At 32.6% G+C, this 27616-nt stretch overlaps 1 protein-coding gene across 1 annotated transcript in view; it reads left to right on the forward strand.

Moving 5' to 3' along the window:
- POSTN (periostin) overlaps positions 1-27616 on the forward strand; it is a 64929-nt gene that overhangs the window by 31129 nt on the left and 6184 nt on the right. The window contains exons 2-20 of the mRNA XM_012811987.2: positions 958-1056; positions 5451-5515; positions 7092-7249; positions 9533-9697; positions 10688-10834; positions 11346-11487; positions 12699-12911; positions 13428-13562; positions 14707-14855; positions 16010-16146; positions 16722-16852; positions 17339-17469; positions 17575-17677; positions 17779-17846; positions 18550-18595; positions 25002-25091; positions 25910-25999; positions 27006-27083; positions 27442-27525. Coding sequence (XP_012667441.2) covers positions 958-1056; positions 5451-5515; positions 7092-7249; positions 9533-9697; positions 10688-10834; positions 11346-11487; positions 12699-12911; positions 13428-13562; positions 14707-14855; positions 16010-16146; positions 16722-16852; positions 17339-17469; positions 17575-17677; positions 17779-17846; positions 18550-18595; positions 25002-25091; positions 25910-25999; positions 27006-27083; positions 27442-27525 — 2231 coding nt within the window. The remainder of the gene's footprint in view (positions 1-957; positions 1057-5450; positions 5516-7091; positions 7250-9532; positions 9698-10687; positions 10835-11345; positions 11488-12698; positions 12912-13427; positions 13563-14706; positions 14856-16009; positions 16147-16721; positions 16853-17338; positions 17470-17574; positions 17678-17778; positions 17847-18549; positions 18596-25001; positions 25092-25909; positions 26000-27005; positions 27084-27441; positions 27526-27616) is intronic.

A 27616-nucleotide genomic window follows, 5' to 3' on the forward strand; every position in this document is an offset into this window, starting at 1 on the left:
AGAATCTATTGTTAGAAACTATCATTATGTAAACCACTTTAAAACGTCTCACATGATGTTAGATGAAATTTCTTTTAAATTATATATAAAAGTTAAATGCTGGGTAATATAACTAGTTCTTTGAATTCTTTGAAGATTTAAGTTAGTTTTAAATTCTATAGAATTTGCAAAAACAATTTATATTTCACAGAACAAATGCAACTACAATTTAACCTTATAAAAACTTATCAGACATACTTTAGTAAATAACCAACAATTTATAACTTTTTAAAAGTGGATCTTGGCATTTCTTTGTATGCTTCAGAGGATTTTCATAATGTTCTAAAGTTTCTTTGCCTTAAAGTGAAATAAGACTTCTATCTCTTTAAGAGAAAAAAAATTAAAATTTTGACAGAGGATGTTGTAATCTATTCTATTCAAAAGGATAAATTTTCCTTTGTACAATCATGTTGCTTAAAGGTTAATTTTGTCATTCATTTGCTTCTGTGATTTCTTGTCCTGAAAATTGCAGAATACTGTGTCTTTGGAGTTGGTAAATCTTGCCTCTTTTGCTCTCTGATCTCTCATTGCTCCAGAAAGCCCGATAGCAGTGGCAATCCTCCAAGTGAGCAGTGTGTTTGCTTTAAAAGGATCAGTGGATTATCTACTCTTAAAAGTAATAGACACATAGAAATAATATTATGTTAATCCTAATGCTATTTGTGTATTCCTGTTAGGTTAATGTTTTGAAATACTTGTATTTTACTCTCAAAGATGTATAATTCTCTCTCTTTCTCATAGAATTTAAAGTTTTTCCAATAATTTGGTAGGATTGGGTCAAAAGTCAGATTTGTGCATGACTAGAATCCCATCTCTGAATATCAAATCCATGTCTTAACATTTTTTTATCATTTGACCTGTAGATAAGAACAACTAGTTGTCATTAGGACACTAACATTCCTTCACTCTATTCTCTAGACCAAATGTCTGCGCTCTTCAACAGATTTTGGGCACCAAAAAGAAATACTTCAGCACTTGTAGAAACTGGTATCAAGGTGCCATCTGTGGAAAGAAAACGTAAGTTCTCATTTTTTTTTTCATAAAATGCCAGTTCCAAGGCAATACCATGATGTATATAACTTTCTTTGGATGTACACACCATTCTTCCTGAAAATACTATCCAAAATTGTGGGAGGGATTTAACGAAAAGAAAATAACACATATGTAAATGAAGAAATTCTTCTTGCATCACTGTTACTGCTGGAAGTCAGATTTGTACCTGAATCCGTGTGGTGGTCAGAGAGAAGCAGATTGCATGGGCATTTGATTTGGTTTAGAATCCACGTGTGTGAGCGACTGATGATGTCATTTTGGTCTTGGTTTGCCCCTTTTTGGCAAGACAGTTAACTTCTGTGCTTCAGTTTCTTCATTTTCCTAGAGCAAAATGGGCCAAAACCAAAACTAATTTAAAATATCAAGGTTTCTGAGGGCAAATTAAATTTTACTTCCGGTTACTTGGATATGACCTAAAGTTCTCTAGTTTACCTCAAGGTTTTCATCAAAGTTAAAAATTGGAAAAAACTTGAGTTTCATTTCTTCACTTAATTGAGTGATTCCCAGCTCAAGCTACTAGATCCCCAGAGGGTCACAAAGGTGATAATGAATACCCACCATAATATTTAATATTTCAGTAGCTGAGAGGATGATTATTATTTAAGTTATTTAGCTTAAGCTTAAAAACACATTATTTATTATTTAATAGACATGCTTTGCTGTTTATTCTACCAATATGTATTGACAGAAAAAGACAAAAATTCTCTACATACAAAGGTTAAGAAACAGCTGGGCATGGCAGCCTGTAATCCTAGTACTCTGGGAAACTGAGGTGTGCAGACCACCTAAGCTCAGGAGTTCGGGACCAGCCTGAGAAAAAAATAAGACCCAATGTCTACTAAAAACAGAAAACAAGCCTGCTGTTGTGGTGGGTGCCTGTAGTTCCAGCTACATGGGAGTCTGAGTCAATAGGATCACTTGAGCCCAAGAGTTTGAGATTGCTATGAAGTGAGACCCTGTCTCAAAAAACAAGCAAACAAGCAAAACAAAGGCTGAAAACCACTCATATGGTCCAAATTCTTTATTTTTACAAAGAAGGAGCTAAGTCATGGATATGATAAGTGATGTCATCAGAAAGGTTTTTAAATGCCATCTCCAGGCAAGAAAACAGTGGAAATAGCTCCTCCTGTCTTCCAGTTAATTTGTTCTCCATTCCCAGTGATGGGTGCCCTGAGAACCAAAAGATCTAAAGAACCTGTTTAGCATATCATCTTTACAATTCAGTTACCCTAAATAGGGTAAAGGGATTGGTTACAAATGTATTTCTAAGCGAATAATATTGGTATAACTACTAAATATAAAATTATTTCACTTCTTGGAGATTTTATCTGTGAAACATTTATTTAATACCTTTATTAGTGGTTTTCTGACAAGATAAAATGAATTGGTGAATGTGAAATTATTGTGTAACTAAAACTCACAATATCAGTTGTCCTTAAACTATTTTAAACAAATGCATATAAGTAGGTGGGAAGAGAGTTGTGAGCACATTCCTGTTTGAAATTAGCTGGGCTGTATCTCCCATGGTAACCACATCTACACCACCCTGGCCATTCCCTGTTCATTTGCTTAATTGAGTTTTAACTTAATGTTATTTTTTGAGCTGAATATTATTCCTGTTAGTTTGCAAACATCTATTAGACTTATGAGTCATTCATGCAATTATAATGCAAGTCAACGGCTGTAGTGGTTTCTGCCATGCTGCAAGCCAGGCCTCAGAACTCAAAGGGCCTGTTCTCATGTCTTTGTTCTGTATGTTCTTACATACCATGAGGCATATGTGATACAACACTAACTAGATAAGGAAGAACTTGCTCCCTGAAATGTTTATGGAAATCTTTATTATATCTTTCCTGGAAGTTAGAAAAGTGTGCTCTCATCTTTCTTTAACTGTCTAAATATATCAGAGATGCCAAAACTTATACAGACCATATGCCAAAGTTATTTCTTGCTTTTTGTTAAAAAAAAAAAATCCTACTTTGAAGCCTACCTTTTTACCAGAAATGTAACAGTGTCTCCATTGTTCAATCACCTTAGCTTATTTTCCCCAAGTAGCTTAATTTCCACAACCCATTTATATCTGCACACTGACATACTGGTTTCAAATAACCAAAGAAATCAATAACATTGGCAAGAAGAATGCCTGATTTGCCACTTGCTTGCTTCTGCTAAAAGTTCTAAAGATGTCTTTGGGACTTCATCTCTCAGTTGAGAGAAATGTTTGCTTTCTGGTTGATCAGTTGCTTTGGGTTTTTGGAGAAGTAATTTGGACAGGCCTAATGATACATATGTCCTAGGTTGAAGACAGTGCCCACAATACAATACGAGTACTCTGCAGACTCCCCTGTCAGTGGCTTTAAGTGGCACTCTGAAATTTTAGATCCTCTTCAGAAGACACAGATGAATTTCCCATGCGTAGAGCAATACATACCAGTGATTTTTCTTTATTCTTATTCTGTCCTGCTGATCATAAGGGAAAATTGAATTTTTCTGCAGCATAAATTTCTCCTGAAAAAACTACTTTTTCTTTAGCTTCTATAATATCTACTCAGATAATCATATTGTTCAGTCATTAGCTGAAATTACACTCAGCTGTTCTGGAATTTTATCTTATCTGGTGCATCTCTACATGAAGACTCAAGTGTGGGTTGTATTAGCATGTGTTAGAGAATTTTTGTTTTATTAACAATTTCCTTTCTATTTACCTCTTTGTATCCAAATATTCATAATTATTTATGTGGGGAATGAATGTAAATAAAATTGTTTTAGGGGCTCTATTAGGTTTTGTATAAGGTCCTATAAAGCTTGTATATGTTTCTCATACCAACTATTCTTAAAATTACATTAAAATTAGAGAATAACTTGGAATTGACATTTCCCATTTAGTTTTGTCTGTTTTTTTAATCTATTATCCTTAAGCCAATAGTCCATGCTAGAAATTTTTCATTATAAAAATAGAGAAATAGAAATTCAAGGTTATAAGTAGGACCTCAAATCATATATAATTACTTAATAGACCTGTATTCAATTTGAAAACATTTATTTTATTTTATATAACTGTATAAAATATCTTATATCATTAAAATTTTTACTTGTTGTAAAAATTTGCTTGTATTACCATTTTTATCATACTAAGAAAAGATTTTCATTCTTATAGTTGGCAATCTTTCCCCTAACTCTAAATTCTTTCACTCATTCCTGATTCTTGAGTACAATGATCACAACTAGATAAAAAAGCAGAAAAGAAATAGCACTTAAATTGTCTAATTTTTGTTCAGAAACATCACCAAATAATCATTCTGTAAGGGATTATCATAATCTGTATGAAGTGGAATTTATCAATTAAAAATTATACAATGGTATATATTTATTTTTTGTTTATAATAACATCCCCATTTCCAAGTATTGTTTGATAACATTTATATTCATATTTCTATTGAAAGGAAACATAAATCATTACATAAAATTTTAATTAAGAAATGCTACCTATGTTAGATCCTGAAGAAGTCCAGAAAATGTTCAGTGGAATTTGATAAAATGAAAATCAAGGTTATATCATTAATAAAGTGAAAAATAGAAGTTATTATGTAAATAAATTTAAATTATAACTTTCCCTCAACATTTTGGAAATTAAATTTATTCTGTGTATACTTTGCTTGACTTCTTTGGTCTGTTGATTTGCTCATTGACTGTAGAACATTGCACACTTTGTTAACTGAACAGCATGGCATTTTCTTTAATTTGGTCCTCTAATAACTTGAAACAAAGTTATTTAATTTGTTTGTTCAAACTCGATAGAAATGGAAATAGATTTTAAAGTTTATGTTTAATATGATCACATTAATAAGTACTGAAAATTCAAACCAAAAATAGCAATGAGATAGCATTTTATTGATTAGAATGAGTTATTATATTTTCTGATGTTTCTGATAACTTTATATTAATGACCATTTCTAGCAATCTGTAGTTTACAAAATGATTTCAAAAGCATTATTTTATTTGAAAATCACAATTACCCTTTGGGTAGGTATTACAGTTACTACATCCATATAAATACTTGGGGAAACTGAGACTCAGATTTATTAAATGAATTGTTTAAGGTTCACATGTCTGTCAAGTACTAGAATAGGGACTCAAATTTCATTCTTTTGTATCAATATCCTAGAATTTTTCCATAGTACCAGGAGGCTGTAGAGAGAAAACAAATTAATATAAATACTTGGTGCCAGGAAACAAGCCTATATATAATTTCTAAACTCTGAATAAATTTTGGTGATAAGTGATATGTTTGCCAAATTCATGTTAAAATCCATGGTATATGGACTTTGTTTTAATAATACTTTTCTTCTAATATACAGGACTGTGTTATATGAATGTTGCCCTGGTTATATGAGAATGGAAGGAATGAAAGGCTGCCCAGCAGGTAAAATCTTAGTTTCCTGAATTAAAGGAAGAACTTGTTTTCAGCTTCTTCATTTGCAAGAGAAAAGTTGAGGTTGCTATAGAGAAGCTCTGTGTGTGTGTGCATTTAGCATCATGATAAATACAAGATATATCCCTGATACCTTTGTGTTAATCATGAATTGATAATGGTGGTAAAATATTAGAAAAAATTTCTTATGCACTAGATCATGAGCAATACAACAAACAGAAGCTTAGTTATAAATTTAAATTAATTCAGTTTTCCTATGAGAACAAAAGTCCTCTCTCAAAATCCCTTTCTTTGAACTTATAGAAGAATGAGAAACTTACTACCTGGCAACGGATCATTTCCTCTAGTTAAAAGGCTCTGATTTTATAATGTTCCTTTTATTGAAATTTGGTTTTCTAAAAATCTGCCAACTAGAGAAAAAAAATAGTTCATCTAGTTTCTTTTTGAGATGACAGCCATTCAGACATTAAATGCCAACCACTATGCCCAACTTCCAGCTACCCCCTCATCCCCAACAGGATCCTTCTCTTCTCTGGGCTGATCATCTCCAGTTCTTTTATGTGACATAGACTCTGGAGCCCTCGCCCTTCATAGACTCTGGAGCCAACCCATAGAAAGTCCCCACTGCAGTAGCATTTTTCTGATTATAATCCCAGACTGATATCTATAATGCATATGGGTCTGAGCAGCTGAGAGAATATCAAGACGAGGACCTCATTTGGGGACACCTTGTCATTGGTAACCTTGTCAGATCATTAGCTCATACTGAATCTGTAATCAATTAAAGTTCATTATATATTATTTTACTGAACACTATTAAGTCAGATCTCCCTATGATTTGTTTTTTCAACTTAGACATAGGACGTACTTGGACCACTGGTAAATTTAACCTTGTTTATTAACTCAATTCCTTCATCTTTTGGGGCCTTTTAAAATCCTGATTTTATAATTTAATTTATCTATTATATTATATTATGTCACTAATCTTGGGATAGTCAAAAATACAGTAGCCATCCAAATTACACTAACTTTAAAATCATATACAGTCAGAAAAAATAAGTTGGCTGCACATTGCTGGATAAATCCTATCTGTTGACATTCATATGTGAATCTTCTGAGGCTCGGGAGAAATCTTACAGAAGTGTTAGATACTTTGATCTACTTTATTCTTGAAATTTTAATGAGAAAAATCAGGTCTAAATTTTTTTTTAGGAACCCAAGTGTACAGAAATTATATCTTCAAAAAACATATTTAATATTTAATTTAACTGAATTATTATTGACATAGCCCAATTGAGACCTAAAGAGAAAAAATGTTAAACCAGGATGATAATTTAATGTTTATTTTTATCAATGAAAAGAATATATGACATGATAGTTTTCAATAGCATTTTATTATTTAGCACTCAAAAAGTAACTTACATATACAATTGACGATTAATAGAATGTTATCACAAAAATTGTTAGCTAAATATATCAGGGGCACTAAATGTAAAGTTTAAATGATTATGAATTAATATCACCAAAATATCATCCTCAGTATTTGTTCATTTCTTGATTATTTCAGTTTTGCCTATTGACCATGTTTATGGTACTTTGGGCATCGTGGGAGCCACCACAACACAGAGCTATTCTGATGTCTCAAAACTGAGGGAAGAGATCGAAGGAAAGGGATCATTCACTTATTTCGCACCGAGTAATGATGCTTGGGACAATTTGGATTCTGTAATTAATTTTTTTGATCAATATATTTATTATTGCTATTATTATTATTTCATTTTAATTAATTTATTATTTTGGATATTAATAGAAATGTTATATCTTTCCTTTGTACATATGTGAACAGGTTGAGTTACTGATGGAGATAAAACATTTTAATATATTGATAAATAAGATAACTCCCAGCAGACTTACAGACCAATTTAAAAAAAGAGCAAACTAAGAATGGACTAAAAAGAACATTTATTATCATCTGTTTTCTTTCCTTTTTATTTATGAGGAAATATATGTAATTTCAGATGACATATCTAATACAAAGTTAAGAAACCTAGTGGAATTTAAACACTATCATAAGCTATGTTATATGTGCACAGCTATATTTTATTGTATACGTTTAATTATATGTAAACATACATGGCTATCCAGAAATTGTCAGATTTGTAAACATATGTGTAGATAGTTAAATGAAATGTTGTAAACAATACATTCGATTTTCAGACTTTTGTGCACAGTCTAGTTTATAACACTCTAAATTATGACTCAATGGCCAAATCTATAAAACTGGTATAGAAATATGTCCTATACCTTCTCCTTAGTATGAAGTTGAATTGATGATTATTACTAGAGTCAAACACACTTCAAATGTAGGCATAGTCCTATAGACATTCTCTTGTTATGCTAGCTGTGCAGTTAGTTGCATGCATTATGGAGATTTCTCTTCTGATGGGGCTTTTTCACATCTCTAATCACCTTCCTGATTCCTTTGGTGACTACTCTTCTTCCTTGCCTTAAGATGAAACTTATAAAAATCTCTTCTAGGAACTCAACTCAAATATTTTGAAATCTGTGCTTCTTGTGCTTGCTTTCTCCTTGGAACTCCAGAAGAGCACTTGGAATGCCTGTCTTCATCCTTCTCCTTGGATAGACCATCTGCATCTTTTATTTATTTTTAAAATTTTAGAATATTACAGGGGTACACACATTTTGATTACATAATTTTGTTTATATATTTTTAGTTAATGTTATAAGTATGCCCCTCACCCAGAAAATGTGCATTGCACCCATTAGGTGTGAATTTACCCCCCCCCCACCTACTTGATTTCCACTGTGCACAAAAGTGTTGATTGACTAGTTATCTAAAGTGTATGTCACTTTCTTTCTGTCCATAAATAATTGCTTTTCTGTGACCTTTTCCACAATTGGGAGTACCAGTCTCAAAGTTCAGACTTGAAAATTGTGAGCTGTCCTTACTTCCCCTCTTCAATTCTTACAAATTGCTGTTAGTCAGCCATGCATCATGTTTCATCTAAGTAGTCCTAACTTATACCTTCCTTTCTGCTGTGCATTGCCATTCAATTCACTTTCCTGTAGCCTAGTTCTGATCATTAACTTCCAACACCACAAAATCTTCAGTGAGTCCTCATTGCCAGCTTCATTTTACTTTTTAAAGTTCTCTATACTGTTGTCCAACATACCTTTTTAAAATTCTTTCTTAATATTATCTGAGAAACATAACATATATTAACTACACTGAACAACTTTTACTCTCTCAATATTCACCCTGTGTCAGAAACTTAACTTAGAATGACCACCTCCTCATCCCTACTGATTTAAATCTTATCTAGTCTTCAAGATCTATTTTCGAAGATCTATTTTCGGACTACTTTCCAAATAGCTGGGGATCCTCATTTGATCCCTGCAAGCCTTTTTTTTTCCTCTGTCCTGTGTCTTATTATGTGTCCTATTACCTGCTGCTATATGATAAGTATCTCAATGGTTGAGACTATGCTTTACCTATTATTGTATTTCCTGTAGCATGGAGTAGAGTGTTATATAATACATGTATTGGATAGATAAAAGGGTACAGGATTGTCAAATTCTTGAATTTTTTATAGGATCATTGTAAAATCCTTGCTAAAACTCAAGTGTTATACACAAATATAATGTGATTTTTGTTTTGTTTGCCACTTAAAATATCTTAAGTATCTTATAATTTCATACCCCCCCTAAGTCTTATCATCTTACCACTAATCACTTATGTTAAGATTGTCCTTTCTTAAAAACTTGTTCTGTCTAAGTGCTTTATCAAAGTCAGGACCCTTCATCGAGTAATTGAACTTAGAAAGTTCCTTAACCAATTGGAATACTATGATGTTAAGTTATTTATTTCAATTTTGTATTATCATCTGATTATGCAATAAGAAAACAAAGAGTAAGAATAGTGTGATCATAAGACTTTTAATAATGACCCACAATAACTTAAACTTCTATCATTTCCTTTTTTTCTAGGATATCCGTAGAGGTTTGGAGAGCAATGTAAATGTTGAATTATTGAATGCTTTACACAGCCACATGGTTAATAAGAGAATGTTGACCAAGGACTTAAAAAATGGAATGATTATTCCTTCAATGTATAACAATTTGGGACTTTTCATTAACCATTACCCTAATGGGGTAAGTTTCACTAATTGAAAGTAAATTTCAGAGAATTCTCTCCTGTAATTTTGTCTGTACCTTTTATGTAAGGTTCATAACAATAATAAAATGTTAGTGAGAAGTGCTATATTATGATTTTCCCCAAATCTAGGTCATGTAAATTTTCAATCCAGTTACTAATTTCCACTGAAGAATGATTATGAAGGACAAATTACATTAACAGTTCATTGATAGTTTACTTACGTATTCTTAAAAAGGAAAGTTTAATAGTTGGTGTGTTTAAAACAATTTTTAAACAAGGCAAAAAAATAATCAGAGAATGAGCGTTCTTTCATTCACCTTCTGTATACAATAGTAATAGTAATGGAGTTTCTTGTATGTTTGTATTAAATCTTTGTGGAAAACTGCCAGTGGGGTCATAGGACTTTTTCAATATTCAAATTCTCTAAGGACAAAATAGGTCAGCGATGAAGGAACATTTAGGAAGTTGTTGTAATAGAACTGACTGTATTTATGCAATAAATGGGTTTATCTCTCTCAAACTTACTTTAGAATTAATTAAACTTCTTTATATAATTCATTAGTCTATATTACAAATAGGCTATCTGCATAAAAGAAAAAGAAGAATAAAAGTAATAATTTGGATGAAAAGAATACTTTCACCTTATGTTTCCAGAAATGTTAAGTGCGACTTGACTTGGGTTATGAACTGGTTTCATTTTCTTTTTTTTTCTTTTTAAGATGTAGCAGTATATAAGTCAGCATCCACAGAATTTCATTTAGAGTGTAGGTTCCTTTATGTTACATTTACTGATATGAATAAGAAACTGGGGATAGGCTTTCAGTGTCAGTGGTCAATGGATGTTCTGATTTCAGCACTTTGATTTTTTCCTTTTTTTTTTTTTGCTGGGGCTGGGTTTGAACCTGCCACCTCCGGCATGTGGGGCCAGCACCCTACTCCTTTAAGCCACAGGCACCACCCACTTTGATTTTTTCAAATAATTGTAGGTCGTCACTGTTAATTGTGCTCGAATCATTCATGGGAACCAGATTGCAACAAATGGTGTTGTGCATGTCATTGACCGTGTCCTTACACAAATTGGCACCTCAATTCAAGACTTCATTGAAGCAGAAGATGAACTATCATCTTTCAGAGTAAGTCCAAGAGCAGCAATTGTCTTGGATCATTGAAATCCTTCCTCTTCTCCTGTCAATAAACAATAAATTGCTATCAAATATGGCAGAAATGTAATGACTTATTGTTTGAAATTAAACCATTTTCATTTATGTAAGAGAATTTATCTGCCCATATGAAATAATAATATTTTTGTGGACATGGTAGGTAGAGAATGATCAGTCATGTGAGTGTCATGTATTTAGTGTATTTAGAATGTGTTCACAACAGTTGTATGTATATATGTACTGTTGAATATTGCTACAGTCACACAAACATGGGCAGAATTCCCATTCTTGAAAACTTAATTTGAAGAAAGTTAGAAAAGACATTGTCAATTATGCACAAAAGTGATGTTTTAAATATCTAATAAGAACAAACATCTATGGTGAAGGAATCAACTCCCTCATGTCAGCCTGGGCTTAGAATTTTCTTTTGGATTTGCCATTTGGCATGCTTTGCAAGCCTCTGTAAAGCACATTTGTGTTTCAGGCAGCTGCCATCACATCGGACATATTGGAAGCCCTTGGACGAGATGGTCACTTCACACTCTTTGCTCCTACCAATGAGGCTTTTGAGAAACTCCCACGAGGTGTTCTAGAACGGATCATGGGAGACAAAGTGGCTTCTGAAGGTAGTGTATTGTTTTTCTCTCTAAGAAGTTTCCCAGCATTCTGAGAAGAAAAGGAAATGAAAAAGAGACTACTCAGGAGGCTGAGGCAAAAGAATCACCTAAGTCCAGGAGATGGAGTTTGCTGTGAGCCGTGTGACACCATGGCACGCTACTGAGGGTGACAGAGTAAGACTCTGTATCTATAAAAAAAAAAAGAAAAAGAGACTAGTTCTTGCCAATAATATAAGCTTTAATAAGCAAAAGTGAAACCCCCCCCCCATATTCTGGGGTGCTTTTTGAAAGTCTTTTTTTAAAGAATCCTTGAAAGAATAGGCAGAGTATAACTCTTAAATAATAAGAACATCCTAATTCTTTCTAAGAATAACTCATGTAATAAGCAGCAGATAATTAGAAGAAATAGCAGGCATTGAAAAGAAATATTAGATCTCCAAAATTTTAATGTTATATACAAATTATGCAATGCTTTTGATTCTATATTTATGCCAAAAGATATAATCCAGTTGAGACAATTGTATGGTTCTCTTGGGCCACTAGTTACCAATTCACAGAAAATTTGGCTGCTTTCCTAGTTGCTTTTCTATTGCCAGATAGAAATGCTGGCACATTCCATGTACTCAGCCTAACCCCAGATACTCTTAACCAATTTAAGAAGAGATATTTTTAGGGTATGTGATACATATAATTTGGTTGAAGCATAGTTTCTTCTGGATGTCTTTTGAGAAATCATTTTTATTTTGACTACTTTCTAAATGTTGTCTTTAGAAAATTATTTGTCCAACCTACAGCTTCTTTCAACCTCATTACAATTTAGGTACAGATACTGCTTGGGTGTTTTGGAACAGGCATCACTAAAAAATAACTTTATAGGCCTTCTGAAAAGACCAATTCTTGCTTTCCCATCAGGAATTACATTCTTATGATAGCTGGAACTTAATCTCTCACATTTTCTAGTACTGCACAAATTATTTCCTGAAATGGATCTTATTTTCTTATTTACTACCAGAGTGAGCTGTTTCTATGGTGTAGTTAATGGGGGGAAAGAAAAGCTTTTCTAGACATGAACACTTAGGATTTTAAAACCTTCAGTCAGTCCTTAGGTTTATATCTGCATTATATTTCTTAGGAATACTTTCACAGTAAAACACATCTTTTAAGGGTCAAGTGTTATTTTCTATTACCTGAAAGCTTTATTTTTTCATTTTGTCCTCTAGCTCTCATGAAATATCACATCTTAAATACTCTCCAGTGTTCTGAGGCTATCATGGGGGGAGCAGTCTTTGAGACCCTGGAAGGAAACACAATTGAGATAGGATGTGATGGTGACAGCATAACAGTAAATGGAATCAAAATGGTGAACAAAAAAGATATTGTGACAAATAATGGTGTGATCCATTTGATTGATCAGGTCCTAATTCCTGATTCTGGTAAGCAGCAGTTTGTATTTGTTATGTACTATTATTTACCAATTATGGTATCTCATGAAAAAATGCATGTACAATATAAAGAAAAGTATGTGAATTACAAATTCCATGAACAGTGAGCTAACTGGATACTGAACAGGTAGCCTGCATCGTTGTGGGCACTCTATGGGTAGAACTTTGGCTTTCCAGGGTTTCTAACATCTAATGTTTATAAAGGTTCTCATGGTGCCAATTTTTCTTGAAAGCAGGGGAAAGACATAACTAAATGTCTTTGTATAAATGAAAGAGCACAGGATAGAGAGATAATGAGAGGTGATCAATAAACAATTAAAGAAAACTGTTAAGTAGAAAGACAGAAAAGTATTTTCTTTCTGAAAGTTTTTGTGCTTATTAACCCCCTCCCCCAAATGAAAGCTGGAATTCTCTCACTAGAGAATAGCTAAGAATTGATTTACTAATTTTGGTATGAAGTTAAGAGCAATGGTGGCATTGTTTGGATGGTGATGGTTTATTTTGCAGCCAAACAAGTTATTGAGCTGGCTGGAAATCAGCAAACCACTTTCACAGATCTTGTGGCCCAATTAGGCTTGGCATCTGCTCTGAGGCCCGATGGAGAATACACTCTTCTGGCACCTGTGAATAATGCATTTTCTGGTATGTACTGGATGATGTTGTTCTGTTCTCTCCTTACAAACATTTTCTTTTCTTTACCATGATTGTTTGTAGTGAGAAATAATAACTGTTTTGCAAAGTTTTGATTAGTTTCTGCCATGGTTGCACATATAATGTGTTAGCACTGTGTTGTCTCTGCTAAAATAGACTTCATTTCAGAACATTTCATTGTTGTGGATAATAACTTGGGAGGAAAATTTTGTAATAAGGAATAATTCAGTTATTCTCTGAATCTAATACTATTTCTAGCACACCTAAGTTTGCATTATTAGATCATAAGAAAAACAAATCTGTTTATTTGACACCAATATAATATTTAGAAATAAATAGATATATTTTGAACCTCAAAATTTAAACAATAAAAATGTCATGTTATAAATAATAAGAGGCTACTATACAATGCCATACCTTGATGTAAAATATTATCCAAGAATTTCTTTTACCCAATAGGTTCTATTCACAGACAATGTTTAGATTAAGGTAGCCAATCACCAGTTTCAGAAAAACGATCTCAAAAAGATGTATTTAAATCATTAGACAAAATTTAATTTAGCAATCTAAAAATAAGTGGCATACTGCTTTAAGTTTTCCCAATACTAAATTGTGATATAGAAAATTATTAATCAGAAAAAATTCAAATTCCTAGAAATGCTGGTTTTCTTCTTTGTAATAATAATGCTAATATGTTTTGACATTAGCCCAACTTTAAGCGGTTGTGTGCTTTGATTCTCTTTCTGGGACTAAAGATGAATTTACAAATGATTCATCAATAGTCTTTCATGTGACTAATGGACATCAAACTGTCACACAAAACCTTGGCCATCATTAGAATTTAGCTTTTGCCATTGACCACCATAAAACTGTTTCTCTCTAGAGAGATGAAACCCAGTGCTTGATCTGCTTGAAACTATGCTGTAGTCATTTGATGCAACAGGTCATAGAGTTTCTACTGGTGAATTGAATTGCTGGTTTAGGGCACTTAGGTCGATTCACTTATTATATGAATGTAAGATCCATAAATATCAATAGCATCAGGGATTATCTATTTTCATGGTTTCTCTTGTCAGGAGAAACTTTAATATTTTCTTCTTAAAATAATGCTCTTTCTTAATGAAATTATTTGTAGATGATACTCTGAGTATGGATCAGCGCCTTCTTAAATTAATTCTTCAGAATCACATATTGAAAGTAAAAGTTGGCCTTAATGAACTTTACAATGGACAAAAACTTGAGACTATTGGAGGCAAACAGCTCAGAGTCTTCGTGTATCGTACAGTAAGTAAATCAGAAAGAGGAAAAAACTTTACAATGACCTAAATGTCCAATGTCATACAGGTGTCAAAGAATGTTATTACAACAAATCTTTTTCAGAATTTTATGAATGTGGTTTTAATAGTGAGTATTTTTAGGAGGCTTTGGGAACTGATCACTTGGGTGAAAAGACTATGAAGTACAAAGACTACTCAGAAAATCTGCATTTGTTTCATTATAAATGATATCAAGGTCTAAAATATTAATTATTTTAAAATACAGAAAATACTAAAACCCTGCTAAATAAGTTTGTAGAGTACTTTACACTTAAATGTATAGAATGATCCCTTTCGAATGACTTTCAAGATAAACTTGTATAGACACAGAGATTTTTGGACTCTATAAAATGTACTAATGTACCTCTATCAACAAGGAAATTTCTAGAAATATTTTTTACCAAAATTATAATGCATTGAGTGGTACTGTTCACTGTCCAGCTAACACACACAGCTGCATCTAAAAGGTTTCAGAGGAAGTCAAGAATTACCTAGAACTGAACATAGCATGTAGCAGCTGCTCACTGTAGCTTCACAATTCCAAGGCACAGAGATTTTTATTTGTGTACTAAACAGGCCTCACTTTAAATTATACATATACATATATTACATTTGTTCAAAAAGCTATAAATATATCAATGATTTGACTTGCTGTATTACAGTCAAGGAAATACAGGAAATATTTGTGAAGATCGTAAGAAGCATTTAAGTCAGCAAACTTTACAGTTAACGTTAACCAAAAAAAGGATCTGGAGGAATAGCTAAAACCTGGAGAGAAATGACAGAAAATGGAGAAGTGCCATTCTATAGAAATTATGTAATTCATTCACAAAACTACTTGCAATTATGTAATTCGTTCACAAAAGTACTTGCTTCATGCACAGCATAGCTTGACTTACAGTAGAGAACCTGACTGAATAGGAAGTCTGAATTCAGATAGTGTGAGATATTGAAAACAGAGGACAGAAGCTGTTTCCCTGGCCTTTATGGCCAGGTGACTTCTCAGAAGGGCCAATTCAGAAATGTAAGTATGCAATTCAGAAATGTGCAGCTTAAATTTAAGCATGCACATGGGAAATTTCGAGCAAGGAAATGGACACCACATCATTCTTTTTTTCCTAGGCTGTCTGCATTGAAAATTCATGCATGGTTAGAGGAAGCAAGCAAGGAAGAAATGGTGCTATTCATATATTCCGAGAGATAATCAAACCAGCAGAGAAATCCCTCCATGAAAAACTAAAACAAGATAAGCGCTTTAGGTAAGCCTATCAGTTGCACCTCCACACAAGAATGAGAACTTGTGGCATATTTTTTGTTTCACAGTCAGTATCCCAAAAGGCATTCAGTCTCCAGTATTGCTGAGAATAGAATTTAGAATAAGAAGTCCATTCAAATGTTTTCAAAGAATTATGTATAATATAAATGCTTCTTGGCACACCATATTATTTGGTGGGTGAACAAAAAAATCCAATAGGCTGAACTACTCCTTGAAATTTTTCTTGTAATTAGTTTTACAACATAATATACCAGCAAAGACAATTTTGTGGGGGCATTAAATGAAAAAGAAATATTTCAATTTTGTTATAAAATGTGACCTTGTCAAGTTGTATAAGTTTAAAACAGAGACAAAGAAATTTAAACATTGCATTGTGTATTTCGGTCCCTTCCCCATGTTAAAATTTCTTGGCAGATAAACTGCATTTAAAACATGAAAATATGTGAGGAGTTTTTTCACGCTTTCCATAGTACACAGACTTTACTCTATGATATGTGTTTTAGGTGAATATGCCTAAACCTAAATCTAACCAAATAAATGCACATCCTTCCTGCTCAGCATCTTCCTCAGCCTCCTTGAAGCTGCAGACTTGAAAGAGCTCCTGACACAACCTGGAGACTGGACCTTGTTTGTGCCAACTAATGATGCCTTTAAGGGGATGACTAGTGACGAAAAGGAAATTCTGATTAGTGAGTAGAAGGGAATACCAGATACGTGCTCCTTGATTTTAGGATCTCACTTCTTCCTCAAGCTTTCCTGTGCAGACGTCAGTCTAAAAAGAAGTCCCTTCTTTGTATTCATAACTAGTTTTAGTTTGCTTTAATTCCACTTGGGACATGTGGAGAGTCCCACAGGAATGTTCTTCAATAGCTCATTCTCATGTTGTTGAACTAGATGTTTGCTTTTGTTGCTCCTATTAAAGTCCACATAACAGGGTGACAAAGAAGAAAACAGTCATAATTTCAAAAATAATTTGATGTTTTCTCCCAGTAAGTTAGGTAACTGATTGAAATGATTGTATCTCTTAACATAGCATTGAGAATCAACTTGAGAGAACAATGATATTTTGAGAAAATATAACGTGGAATGAAAAAACAAAAGAAAAGTTTTGTTTTTTAGTTTTTGTACTATCAAAATGTCACATTATTAAATAAATATACATCTTTTTCTTCTAGGGGATAAAAACGCTCTTCAGAACATCATTCTTTATCACTTAACACCAGGAGTTTTCATTGGAAAGGGATTTGAACCTGGTGTTACTAACATTTTAAAGACCACACAGGGAAGCAAAATCTATCTGAAAGGAGTAAGTGTCTAGAATAAATTTATGATAGTGTTCACCCAACATTAAATTATCTAAATGTTCATCCTTCATTAAATCTGTCTTTGGCATTACCCTCTGTTTTGATAGGTAAATGACACACTTCTGGTGAATGAATTGAAATCAAAAGAATCTGACATCATGACAACAAATGGTGTCATTCATGTTGTAGATAAACTCCTCTATCCAGCAGGTTGGTAGTTACTGAACTCACTAATAGGTTAACTCTTTTTTAATATAAATCTAGGATTTTCATTTTACCCTTTCTTACTAATATGCATTTCCTCTTCATAGACACACCTGTCGGAAATGATCAGCTGCTGGAAATACTTAATAAACTCGTCAAATACATTCAAATTAAGGTATAGGACATTATTGTTTTTATTTTGTATATGGAACAGATACTGAAGGTTTACTATAAGAGACTAGAAATGTATACACTGATAAGTAAGCATACACTGGACATGGATTGTTCCTTTTTGCTTATGTGCCACAGGGCCACCTTGAAAGAATTGACATTGCATGATTTTGTTTAACAAGTATTTATTAAAAGCTACTTAGGGCCAAGTAGTGCATTAAGTGTTATGGAAAATATGAAGTTGAACCAGATATGGTCTTTATTCAAAAATTTTAGCCTACTTAGGAAAATAAGACATACATAAATAATATCTTTCTGTCATCAAATACCTTCACTGCTGAGTATAAAGATAAGAAATTCATTTATAAAATATTATCAGTAATCCCATGTGAAAGGCAAATAAATATTTTATTCTTTTGTCATTGTAGGAATAAAATAGCCAAAAAATACAATAGTATTTAATAAATATATTTAACCTTGAATTAATTATTACATAATTTTTAAACTCTGAGTAAAAAGCCTATGATTTTTATGCTATCTGGCCTGATAGGAAGGAATTGGAAGATAATTTATATGCAGGCTTCATTTCTCTTTAAGTGTTATGATAGCTGTACTGTTTTTACTTTAGTGAGAATTAAAGCAGTGCTATAGTTTTGTTGACACAACTACCAATTTTCATGTTACTAAATGTAAACATTTCTTTCCAGTTTGTTCGTGGTAGCACCTTCAAAGAAATCCCCTTGACTGTCTATAGTAAGTAAATGATGAATATTTGTCACATAAGTGGCAAAATGCAAAAAAAAAAAAAAAGAACCAAATCACTTTTTTGTATTTACAGATATTGATAATCTGGTATTTAGAATTTCAAACAATGGCAAATGCTATTCCACTTGAAACAGGGCTTGAGTTCTGGATCAGGCCTCTCAGGTTTGGCTGTATCATTAAACTTTGATGAACTCTTTTTCCACATTGGAAAACACAGAGTGAAATAATATAGGAAAGGCAATAAAATATAATACTACTATGACAAAGAGTCAGAAAAAAAGATGACATACAGAGGGAAGATTCACTATTAGGCTGTCCAGAGGTCTCTGGAAATTCAGAAGTGTGGACACACAAATGACATTGCTGAAAATTTGTTTCTCACTCTGCCTTTGAGCCCTGAACTGTCTGAAGGGGAGGGTGGGAAGTGTGTGCCAGAACTCTCCCCATCCAAAACTGGACAAAGGAACAAAATTCTGTCAAGTGATAACTCTATAGTTTCCAAATCCCAAGATTGTTTTTTAATCCCTGACATTACCAGATTATCAAAATTAATTGTCTACTACTTAACAATTCTAAAGGGCATTTCATTCTCATAAATGTAGTTTGTAAGGTATGGTTTTCATGGGGGCTTTTTCTTCCTTGTCTCTTTTTTTTTGTCTCTTTTTTTCTCTTTTTTGTCTCTTTTTTTCATTGTAGATTTCAAAGCAGAACTTCTTTTCATTTTGTTTTGGCTCTGTAATTTAAACACTCAAAATATATCAGTAGCTAAAACATTTTTTAATCCTCATATTTACTCTGGCTAGAAAATTATTCTATTGAGTATTGAGTTATTTAATAAGAAAACTTCTATTAAAATTTACAGTAGATATGAAAAAAGGAGTAAAACCAACATAAGGAGCAAAACAAAATGTCTACTGCTCTTGTTGATTTCAATCATATAATAACATGTACAATTTCAGTATGAGGCCAGCTCAGAACTGTTTTAAAGATATAATGGGGAGAGTTATGATTCAGCATGGTAAATGGAAGTATAAAATTTTCTCAAATATATATTTTATAACAAATTGAAGAATTCTTATGGCTCTATTCATCAGACGTGTTATGTCATTTTTATATATCAAAAATATATGTATTATATGTATATATCTGCACTACTTTCCTTTAACTTTTTTACTTTATCCATGCTAATTCCACTATTTTCTACATATGTCAATTCAATGTTTTGTTTATGATGAGCTGAAATACTATGATAATTCCTTTATTCTTTCCTACTAAATTGTATCCTCACTCAACATAAACTATGTTTTTTGAAATAATGCAAATCTAATGACTTCCCTGTCTACTTGAGGGAGCCCTTGAGACAGCTCTAATATTTACATTCTAATGGGCAGTGTTTCTTTTATTCCTCCCAAGATGGATATTCTGTTATTAAGAAGCATTTTCAAATACAGGTAGAGACAAATTAAACCAAATTTTCTATTTTTATGTTCCTTTATTGATTTGGCTCTGAAATTCCCTTAATCTCCTTGCTACATATTTTTCTTATTCCCAAAATAACATACACTTTAAATTGTATCTTTGGAGGAAAGGATATTCTTTAATGTAAGTGTCAAATATAGAACATTTGAGCTAGAGTAGACCAAAATTAGTATTGGATCTTCAGATATGACCTGTGAAAACTATTGAAGCATTCAAGAAAGCATGATTGAAATGGAGCTACCAACCAATGAAACATCGTAAATTTCAAGTTCTGTAACATAATATAAAAAAATTAAACTAAAAGTAATTAACTCATTTTGATAGTAGTAGCAGAGACCTCTGTGCATTCAACCTTCATGGGAAGGTCCCTCTGTGCCAAAACCACCTCTGGAATCAATAATTGAAGACACAGATTTGATATATTTTAGAGCTTCATAATTTGGATCTCAAAATATAAAATCTAGTATGATGGAGACATAGTTCCTACTAAGGCCTAGAATCTACTTTAATTCAAAAAGGTGACATGGCTAGAAACCTTAGAAACAGAATGGGAGAGCTGACAGAAACCAATCTATGCAAACCTCTTGCCTCTGATGTGTCAACTCAGTATGTTGTAAGTGCTCAGTTGGCTCATTGTTTAGTGGAACCACCTTTTATGATTTTTTGATAAAAAGGACAAAAAGCCAATAGTCCTGGTTGTATGGCTCCAGAGACACATTTCTAGTTAATCTGTCCAGTTTATTTAAAATAGAAAGCCAGGGTCAGTGCCAGCCACATACACTGGAGCTCGTGGGTTCAAACCCAGCCCAGGCCTGCCAAACAACAATGACAACTACAAGAAAAAAAAAATAGCTGGGTATTGTGGCGGGCGCCTATAGTCCCAGCTACTTGGGAAGCTGAGGCAAGAGAATTGCTTAAGCCCAAGAATTAGAGGTTGCTGTGAGCTGTGACGTCATGACACTCTACTGAGGGTGACTTAATGAGACTCTGTCTCAAAAAACAGAAAAATAATAAAATAAGATAAAAAAGAAATCTAAATAGTTGATTTCTGTTTTAAATAAACTTCACACACTATTATCTTTCTTGGGTAGATGGCATACACTTAAAATATGTACCTTTAAGTTTTTAAAGAAAATGGTAATAATAATAAAGCCAAAAATTAAAGACATTTATGATGTAACTTAAATACTGATCATATCATATTTGTTGAATAGAGCTCATGTCTGGCTGGCTGAAATATATTCTTACTTTTAAGTAATCTGAACTATGGCATTTTTTCATTTCTATGTCACTGTTATCAAATGCATGAAAAACATTTTAGGTCTTTTTCTTTTAATTGAAAAAGAATCCAACAATGCAATTTAAGATATTATGAATTGCATGACATTAATCATGTTTGTCTTTTGTTGCTATGCAGCCATATTTTCCAGAAGTACAAATGAAGGTAAAGAGCTTTAGTGGTATAGTTCAAAACTATAGGTTTCTAGATGGAATTTCTCACTTAGTAATATAATATTCCACTGGACTTCAGAGTTCAACTTCCGAACATGAGAAGATATTAGATTATGTACTATGAATATTTCCTATATCTGACTTCCTGAGTATATTACCATATCTGCTAACTTAGCACCCTGAAAAAACAAACAAAAAAAAAAAAAAAAGGAAAATTTTGTTCAGGTTGTTTTTCTGTAAACATCATTCATCTTCCACTTTCTATACTTTCAGCAACTAAAATTATAACCAAATTTGTGGAACCAAAAATTAAAGTGATTGAAGGCAGTCTTCAGCCTATTATCAAAACTGAAGGTAAAAGTCAATGTTATACATGGTTCCTTTTATTGTAGAAAAAAACATAAAAATACTGATATCAATGAATGTGTCTTACATTCTTTTTGAAACTAACATGCTAAATATTTCTATTCCAATGGCATGCTTATGTAATTGCAGAATGCGGAGTGCAAATTATTTAGCAAAGTAGATGGTGCATTCCTAATACTTTCAGTACATTTGCTTGTACTTCATTTAATTTGAATCTAACTGACTTTTCATTAGCACTAGCACACAGATAGTCACCAAAGAATTCAGTCCTGAGCTCTTTTACTCTTTTACTATGGTTAGATGCTTCTTTTATTGCTTTGTTTCCAATCTCTGCACACGATCCCTTTTGTACTGTTAAACCAACTCTTTAAAAAAAATGCAGGCATTTTTCATTCTGCAAGCTAAGAGAGCATAGAAATTGTACATTGATAAAAGCTTTCAAAGTACAACCCCATATGATATATTTTAAAATTAAAACATTAGAACCAGAGGAAGAAATAAGCATTTTGTGCAGTGAGTCAACCTTAGACTATTTAACAGTTCTGAACGTGTTCTTATATGTGACATATCACATATATGTGTATTTTACATATGTGTGTTATATACATATACACATATATGTGATATACATGTATCTGTACATGTATACACTTATCTTGATGTTTCAGACTGGAACATTTAAATAAGCAGTGACTTTTCTCTCTATCCTTACTGTCTATGTTAGCCAACTTCAACGTCTTTGATGTTATGCTGATTTCATGTATTTCATTTATCTCCAAAAATCAGACCATAAGAATTTTTATTTCCATGTTTAAGCATCTTAATGTAGTGACATGACACAGAGAAAAGACCTTTTTATCTTCTTTATTCCATAAGAATAAAAACAGTGTTCCAAAAAAGTAACAGATTATACCTTTGATTAAATCTCAGAAAAACTATTCTTGTAATTACCTTTGATTTTGACATTTCTTCTCATTCAGGGAATTGAGATGGCAACTTCTTGAATACTTTTGTCTATACCTTTTAAAATGAGCCATAACTTAAAATGAACACATTGAGAACACATAAGGTTCCTAGTTAATTGGTTATGTACATCATTATTCATTCTTGAGATCTAAAATTAATTTATTCTTTGAAATCTGTGAGTTTTGTTAATTATTATTCTTATAATAGTCATTTGAATCATTTTATATATGGATAAAGAGAATTTGGTGTTTTAAGGCAAAATTAAATCACAGAAACTTTTGTTGAAAAACATTTCTTAATTATTTTTATGAAAAATGACACAATGATATTTGACAATACAATTGATTTTTAAATTCTTATACTGTTTTGAAAAATCAGATTTTGTATTATAGTTGTTTGTAGCTTCTTTACCTGAAGTCATTTACATGTGCCATTTTTCTTATTTTCAAAAATGTTTCTCTCTTCCTTCAAGTTTCTTCATTTAGCTCATCTTCTCAACCTGTGTCAGCAGAATTCTATCCTATTAATCTTTTTTTGATTAGTTGATTACAGTTGATGTGGAATATCATCAACTGTACTTGGCTTCTTCCTATAGAGGAAACATGGATTCAAAAATGGGCCATATTACCTTTTCACCAATAACTCTTGAGTTCAAAGATTCAGTAATTTTACTTCTGTGTCACCTAATGTAGGAAACAAATATTTGTCTTGACAGCCATTTGTAATTCTCCAGCTTCAGAGATTGTTATTCCATTTCCTTCTTACTGTTTGAACATTTGCGCATTCATTGATGACTTTCAAATTCTTACTAAATACAGTAGGCTCCAAGACACAGTTTTAAAATGTTCCTTATAAAAGGTACTTAACCAAATTTTACAATTAAGAATGAATCAATGAAAATTCAATCCAAAATAGAGTTATCAAGCGCCAATTGTGCTGGGTACTCTCCTAGATGCTGGGAATAAATAGGAAAAAAATTTATAAAATGCCCTTCTTCATAGAGCTTGACTATAAAAGATGTTTCTGAAATTTTAGTTTGGCTTTATACAGAAATACGAGCTTAAGTATTTTTATTAACTCATTTCTTGTTCTTAAACTCCTGAGGTATACTTTCTCTACACCTTAAAAACATGACCTTATGTCTTATACTCAATATTGCCTGGCCTCATAGATCAAACTTTATGGCATGAAATATTCATTATTTGAAAGAACTGTACTCTTATTTTCATTATTTTTGTTATTATAGAATATTTAGTTTTGGGAATGATACTCATTGACAATTTCTACACAGACAAAAACATTACCTCAAAGATAAGCAAATACAGTTACATTTGACTGTTGAAGGGTCTTATAGTATGAGTTAAATGTACTGAACCTTATTTTCTTACTTCTATATGACATAGTCTTGATTAACTAATGTAGCAAGCAGCTTTCTAACATTCAAAATGATTTTCTCTGGGAGCAAAATCATTTTGCAAACCAAATGCAACATTTATTTAACTTTGGCCTTTGAAGAACTGTTTAACTGTTAATTAGCTAGTTTTGTATTATTCTCACAGAGAAGGTAAGTACCCAAATCCATTTTCCTATAAGACCTCAAACTCAGCATCTTAAAGGTAAGTATAAAATTATGATTTTCTTATGTACAGTCTTGTGGTTGCTAGAACAAAAATGCAAGGTAGTGAGTGATTTATAAATCTGAAATGAAAATTTTTGGTAATTAAAGAGTAATAGATAATATCAGTATGCTAAAGTAAGATCAATACCAGTTATCACTAGAGCAACTCAAATGTGTACATAGTACTGCATGATTCACAAAATTTAGCCACATACAATATTTTGTGTGATCAGACCTAATAAAATTACCAATGAATGGGTGGATTTATACATATGTTTAAACCCTGAAACAGATTATAGTAATTTTAGTAGCATACCAATAGACAGAGTCATTTGTTCTCATAAATATTATCTAATTTGAAGACAATGAGAAATTTTAGAATGAATTTCATATAGAGAGCCTGAAACTAGCTGGACATTTAAGTAGCACCAAAAGTTGGAATAAATTTCCTATTTTGGTAAATTTAAAAGCCTGATTTAACAAGGTAATTTGTCTTCTAAAATAATGTCTCAGGACCCACAATAATAAAAGTCAAAATTGAAGGTGAACCTGAATTCAGGCTGATTAAAGAAGGTGAAACTGTAACTGAAGTGCTCCATGGAGGTGCATTGTGTATATTTTCTGGTGTCTACTTAGTATCACTGTGATTATTTTGAAATACTATTGGCTTAGGAATACTGAACATCTGATATTTTCTCTTGGTTTTAATTTTACAGAAATTGAGGGAGTCATTTTCTCAGTTGTGGGACAATTATTAGCCAGTAAGAAATAAAATATAGTTTGCCTTTTAATGGATCTAGGTGAGATTCATTTAACCATTAAGCCACCCCAGATCCAACAAAGCTGTCATCTACATATGACGATTATGAATTATGATGACAATACTGACATTAGTACAACTGGACATATTGGACTCAAAAATAGAAGAGAAATAGCCATTGTATAAGACTCTAAACACCACTATGAAGATTTATTTTCGGATTCCCTTCCAGTGAAGTGTATATATGTATCCTTAGATTTTCATTGAATACACATTCCACACTCAGGAAACAAGAGTGATGTAAAGAGTTAGCTTATCATGGGGTGGCACCTGTGGCTCAAAGGAGTAGGGCGCCGCTGGCCCCATATGCTGGAGGTGGCGGGTTCAAACCCAGGCCCGGCAAAAAAAAAAAAAAAAAAAAAAAAAGAGTTAGCTTGTCAGCTGGCCCTCTCCATCACCCAAGATTTGGGACATCAATATTTATTAGCTTTTAAACCTATATTAATCTGACTTTATTTGAGCTATGCTCCCAAAATGATTATTATTGATTCTGAAATGGCAATATTTTAAGAAGTATACTTAATCATTAAAATGTATAGCTAATGCAAGTATAGACACCACATAAGAATAAATCAATGCGTTTTTCAACCCCTAATTTCAGAGCCAATTATTAAAAAGTACACCAAAATCATTGATGGTGTACCTGTGGAAATAACAGAAAAAGAGACATGGGAAGAACGGATCATTACAGGTAGTCTTTAATTTCATACACAGATATATGCTCAGATTATAAACATCAAATAATAGTTCATTCTCAGTTATCTGTAAATGAATCATTGAAGATACTGACTAAGTAATTTTAATGATTGTTACTGAAATTACTTCATTTCTTGTCTAGAAGAAATTATACTATTCTAAATAAGTAATCTGTTCTATGGTAAATTGGATATTTATAGGTAATTCTGGAAGCATGTGTTTTTGTTATGTGTTTGCATTCATATTATATGATATACCCTCTTTACTTTACTGTTTATTAACGAGTTGTTGAATCCTAAAAGAAAAACTATTCCCTCCTTCAAGGTTTCATTACTCTTAAGGTCTATACATCTATAGACAAAAGATATGAAAGTTCATATAAAACAACTTACTGATAATTTTAATAAACCTTTGCATCAGTCTGTGCCTAAAAATTATGAATTCAGCTATTCCTGTAAGTATTGGTTCAAACAATTATTCAGCAACTATGCCCTGTGCCAACTGTTCATGTAAATAAAGTTTTATTGGAAAACTTTATGTTTTGTTCAGTCATGTTCACTCATTTACATAATGTGTATGGCCACTTTTATACTAGAACAACAGAGTTGAACAGTTGCTACGTAGACAACATGGTCCACAAGTGTAAAATACTTACCCTCTGTCACTACACGAAAGAAATTTGCCTTCCTCAGTCTTAGACCTTTTTTTTTTTTGAGACGGAGCCTCAAGCTATCCCCCTGGGTAGAGTGCCATGGCATCACGCTCACAGCAACCTCCAACTCCTGGGCTCAATCAAGTCTCCTATCTCAGCCTCCCAAGTAGCTGGGACCACAGGAGCCTGCCACTACACCTGGCCAGTTTTTGTTTGCAGCCATCATTGTTGTTTGGCGGGCCCGGGCTGGGGATTCGAACCCGCCACCTTAGGTGTATGTGGCTGGCGCTTTAGCCGCTTGAGCCATAGGCGCTGAGCCTTAGACCTTTCTTAATTGTATTTCTTTTAGGTCCTGAAATAAAATACACTAGAATTTCTGCTGGAGATGGAGAAACGGAAGAAACTCTGAAGAAATTGTTGCAAGAAGGTGAGTATATCCAGACAAATAAATTTACATAAGCTGTCCATATCCAAGCCTAAAATAATCTTTGAGGCCTTGTACGTGTTTTCTACTCTAATTCTGTAGTCCAAGTTTCACACAACATTAAAAAAGCCTGAAAATATGGAATGGAGCATAAATTACAGCCGTATTTGTTTTATTATACAGTATAATGTTCAACAGTTCTATAAGAAAATTAGTGAATCAAAAAACAACACTAACAACTGTGGAAGACCTAACTTGGTCTGGAATGCCTTATCTGGCAGATGCCATTATTTATCACATCAAATCTGCTGTGTTTTTTGTTGTATAAACCAATTTCTGCTATACACATGTATCCTCTCAGAAGTCACCAAGGTTACCAAATTCATTGAAGGTGGTGATGGTCATTTGTTTGAAGATGAAGATATTAAAAGGCTGCTTCAGGGAGGTTAGTAAAAGGATGACAACTAACATCCTTAACAGGTTCTGGTGACAATTCTTCAACTTTTTAAAGACTGAGCAAGCAGATCTTTCTTTTA

Source organism: Otolemur garnettii, unplaced genomic scaffold (genome assembly GCF_000181295.1).
Source record: "Otolemur garnettii isolate 467f Iridium unplaced genomic scaffold, OtoGar3 scaffold00182, whole genome shotgun sequence".
Classification (NCBI taxonomy): Eukaryota; Metazoa; Chordata; class Mammalia; order Primates; family Galagidae; genus Otolemur; species Otolemur garnettii.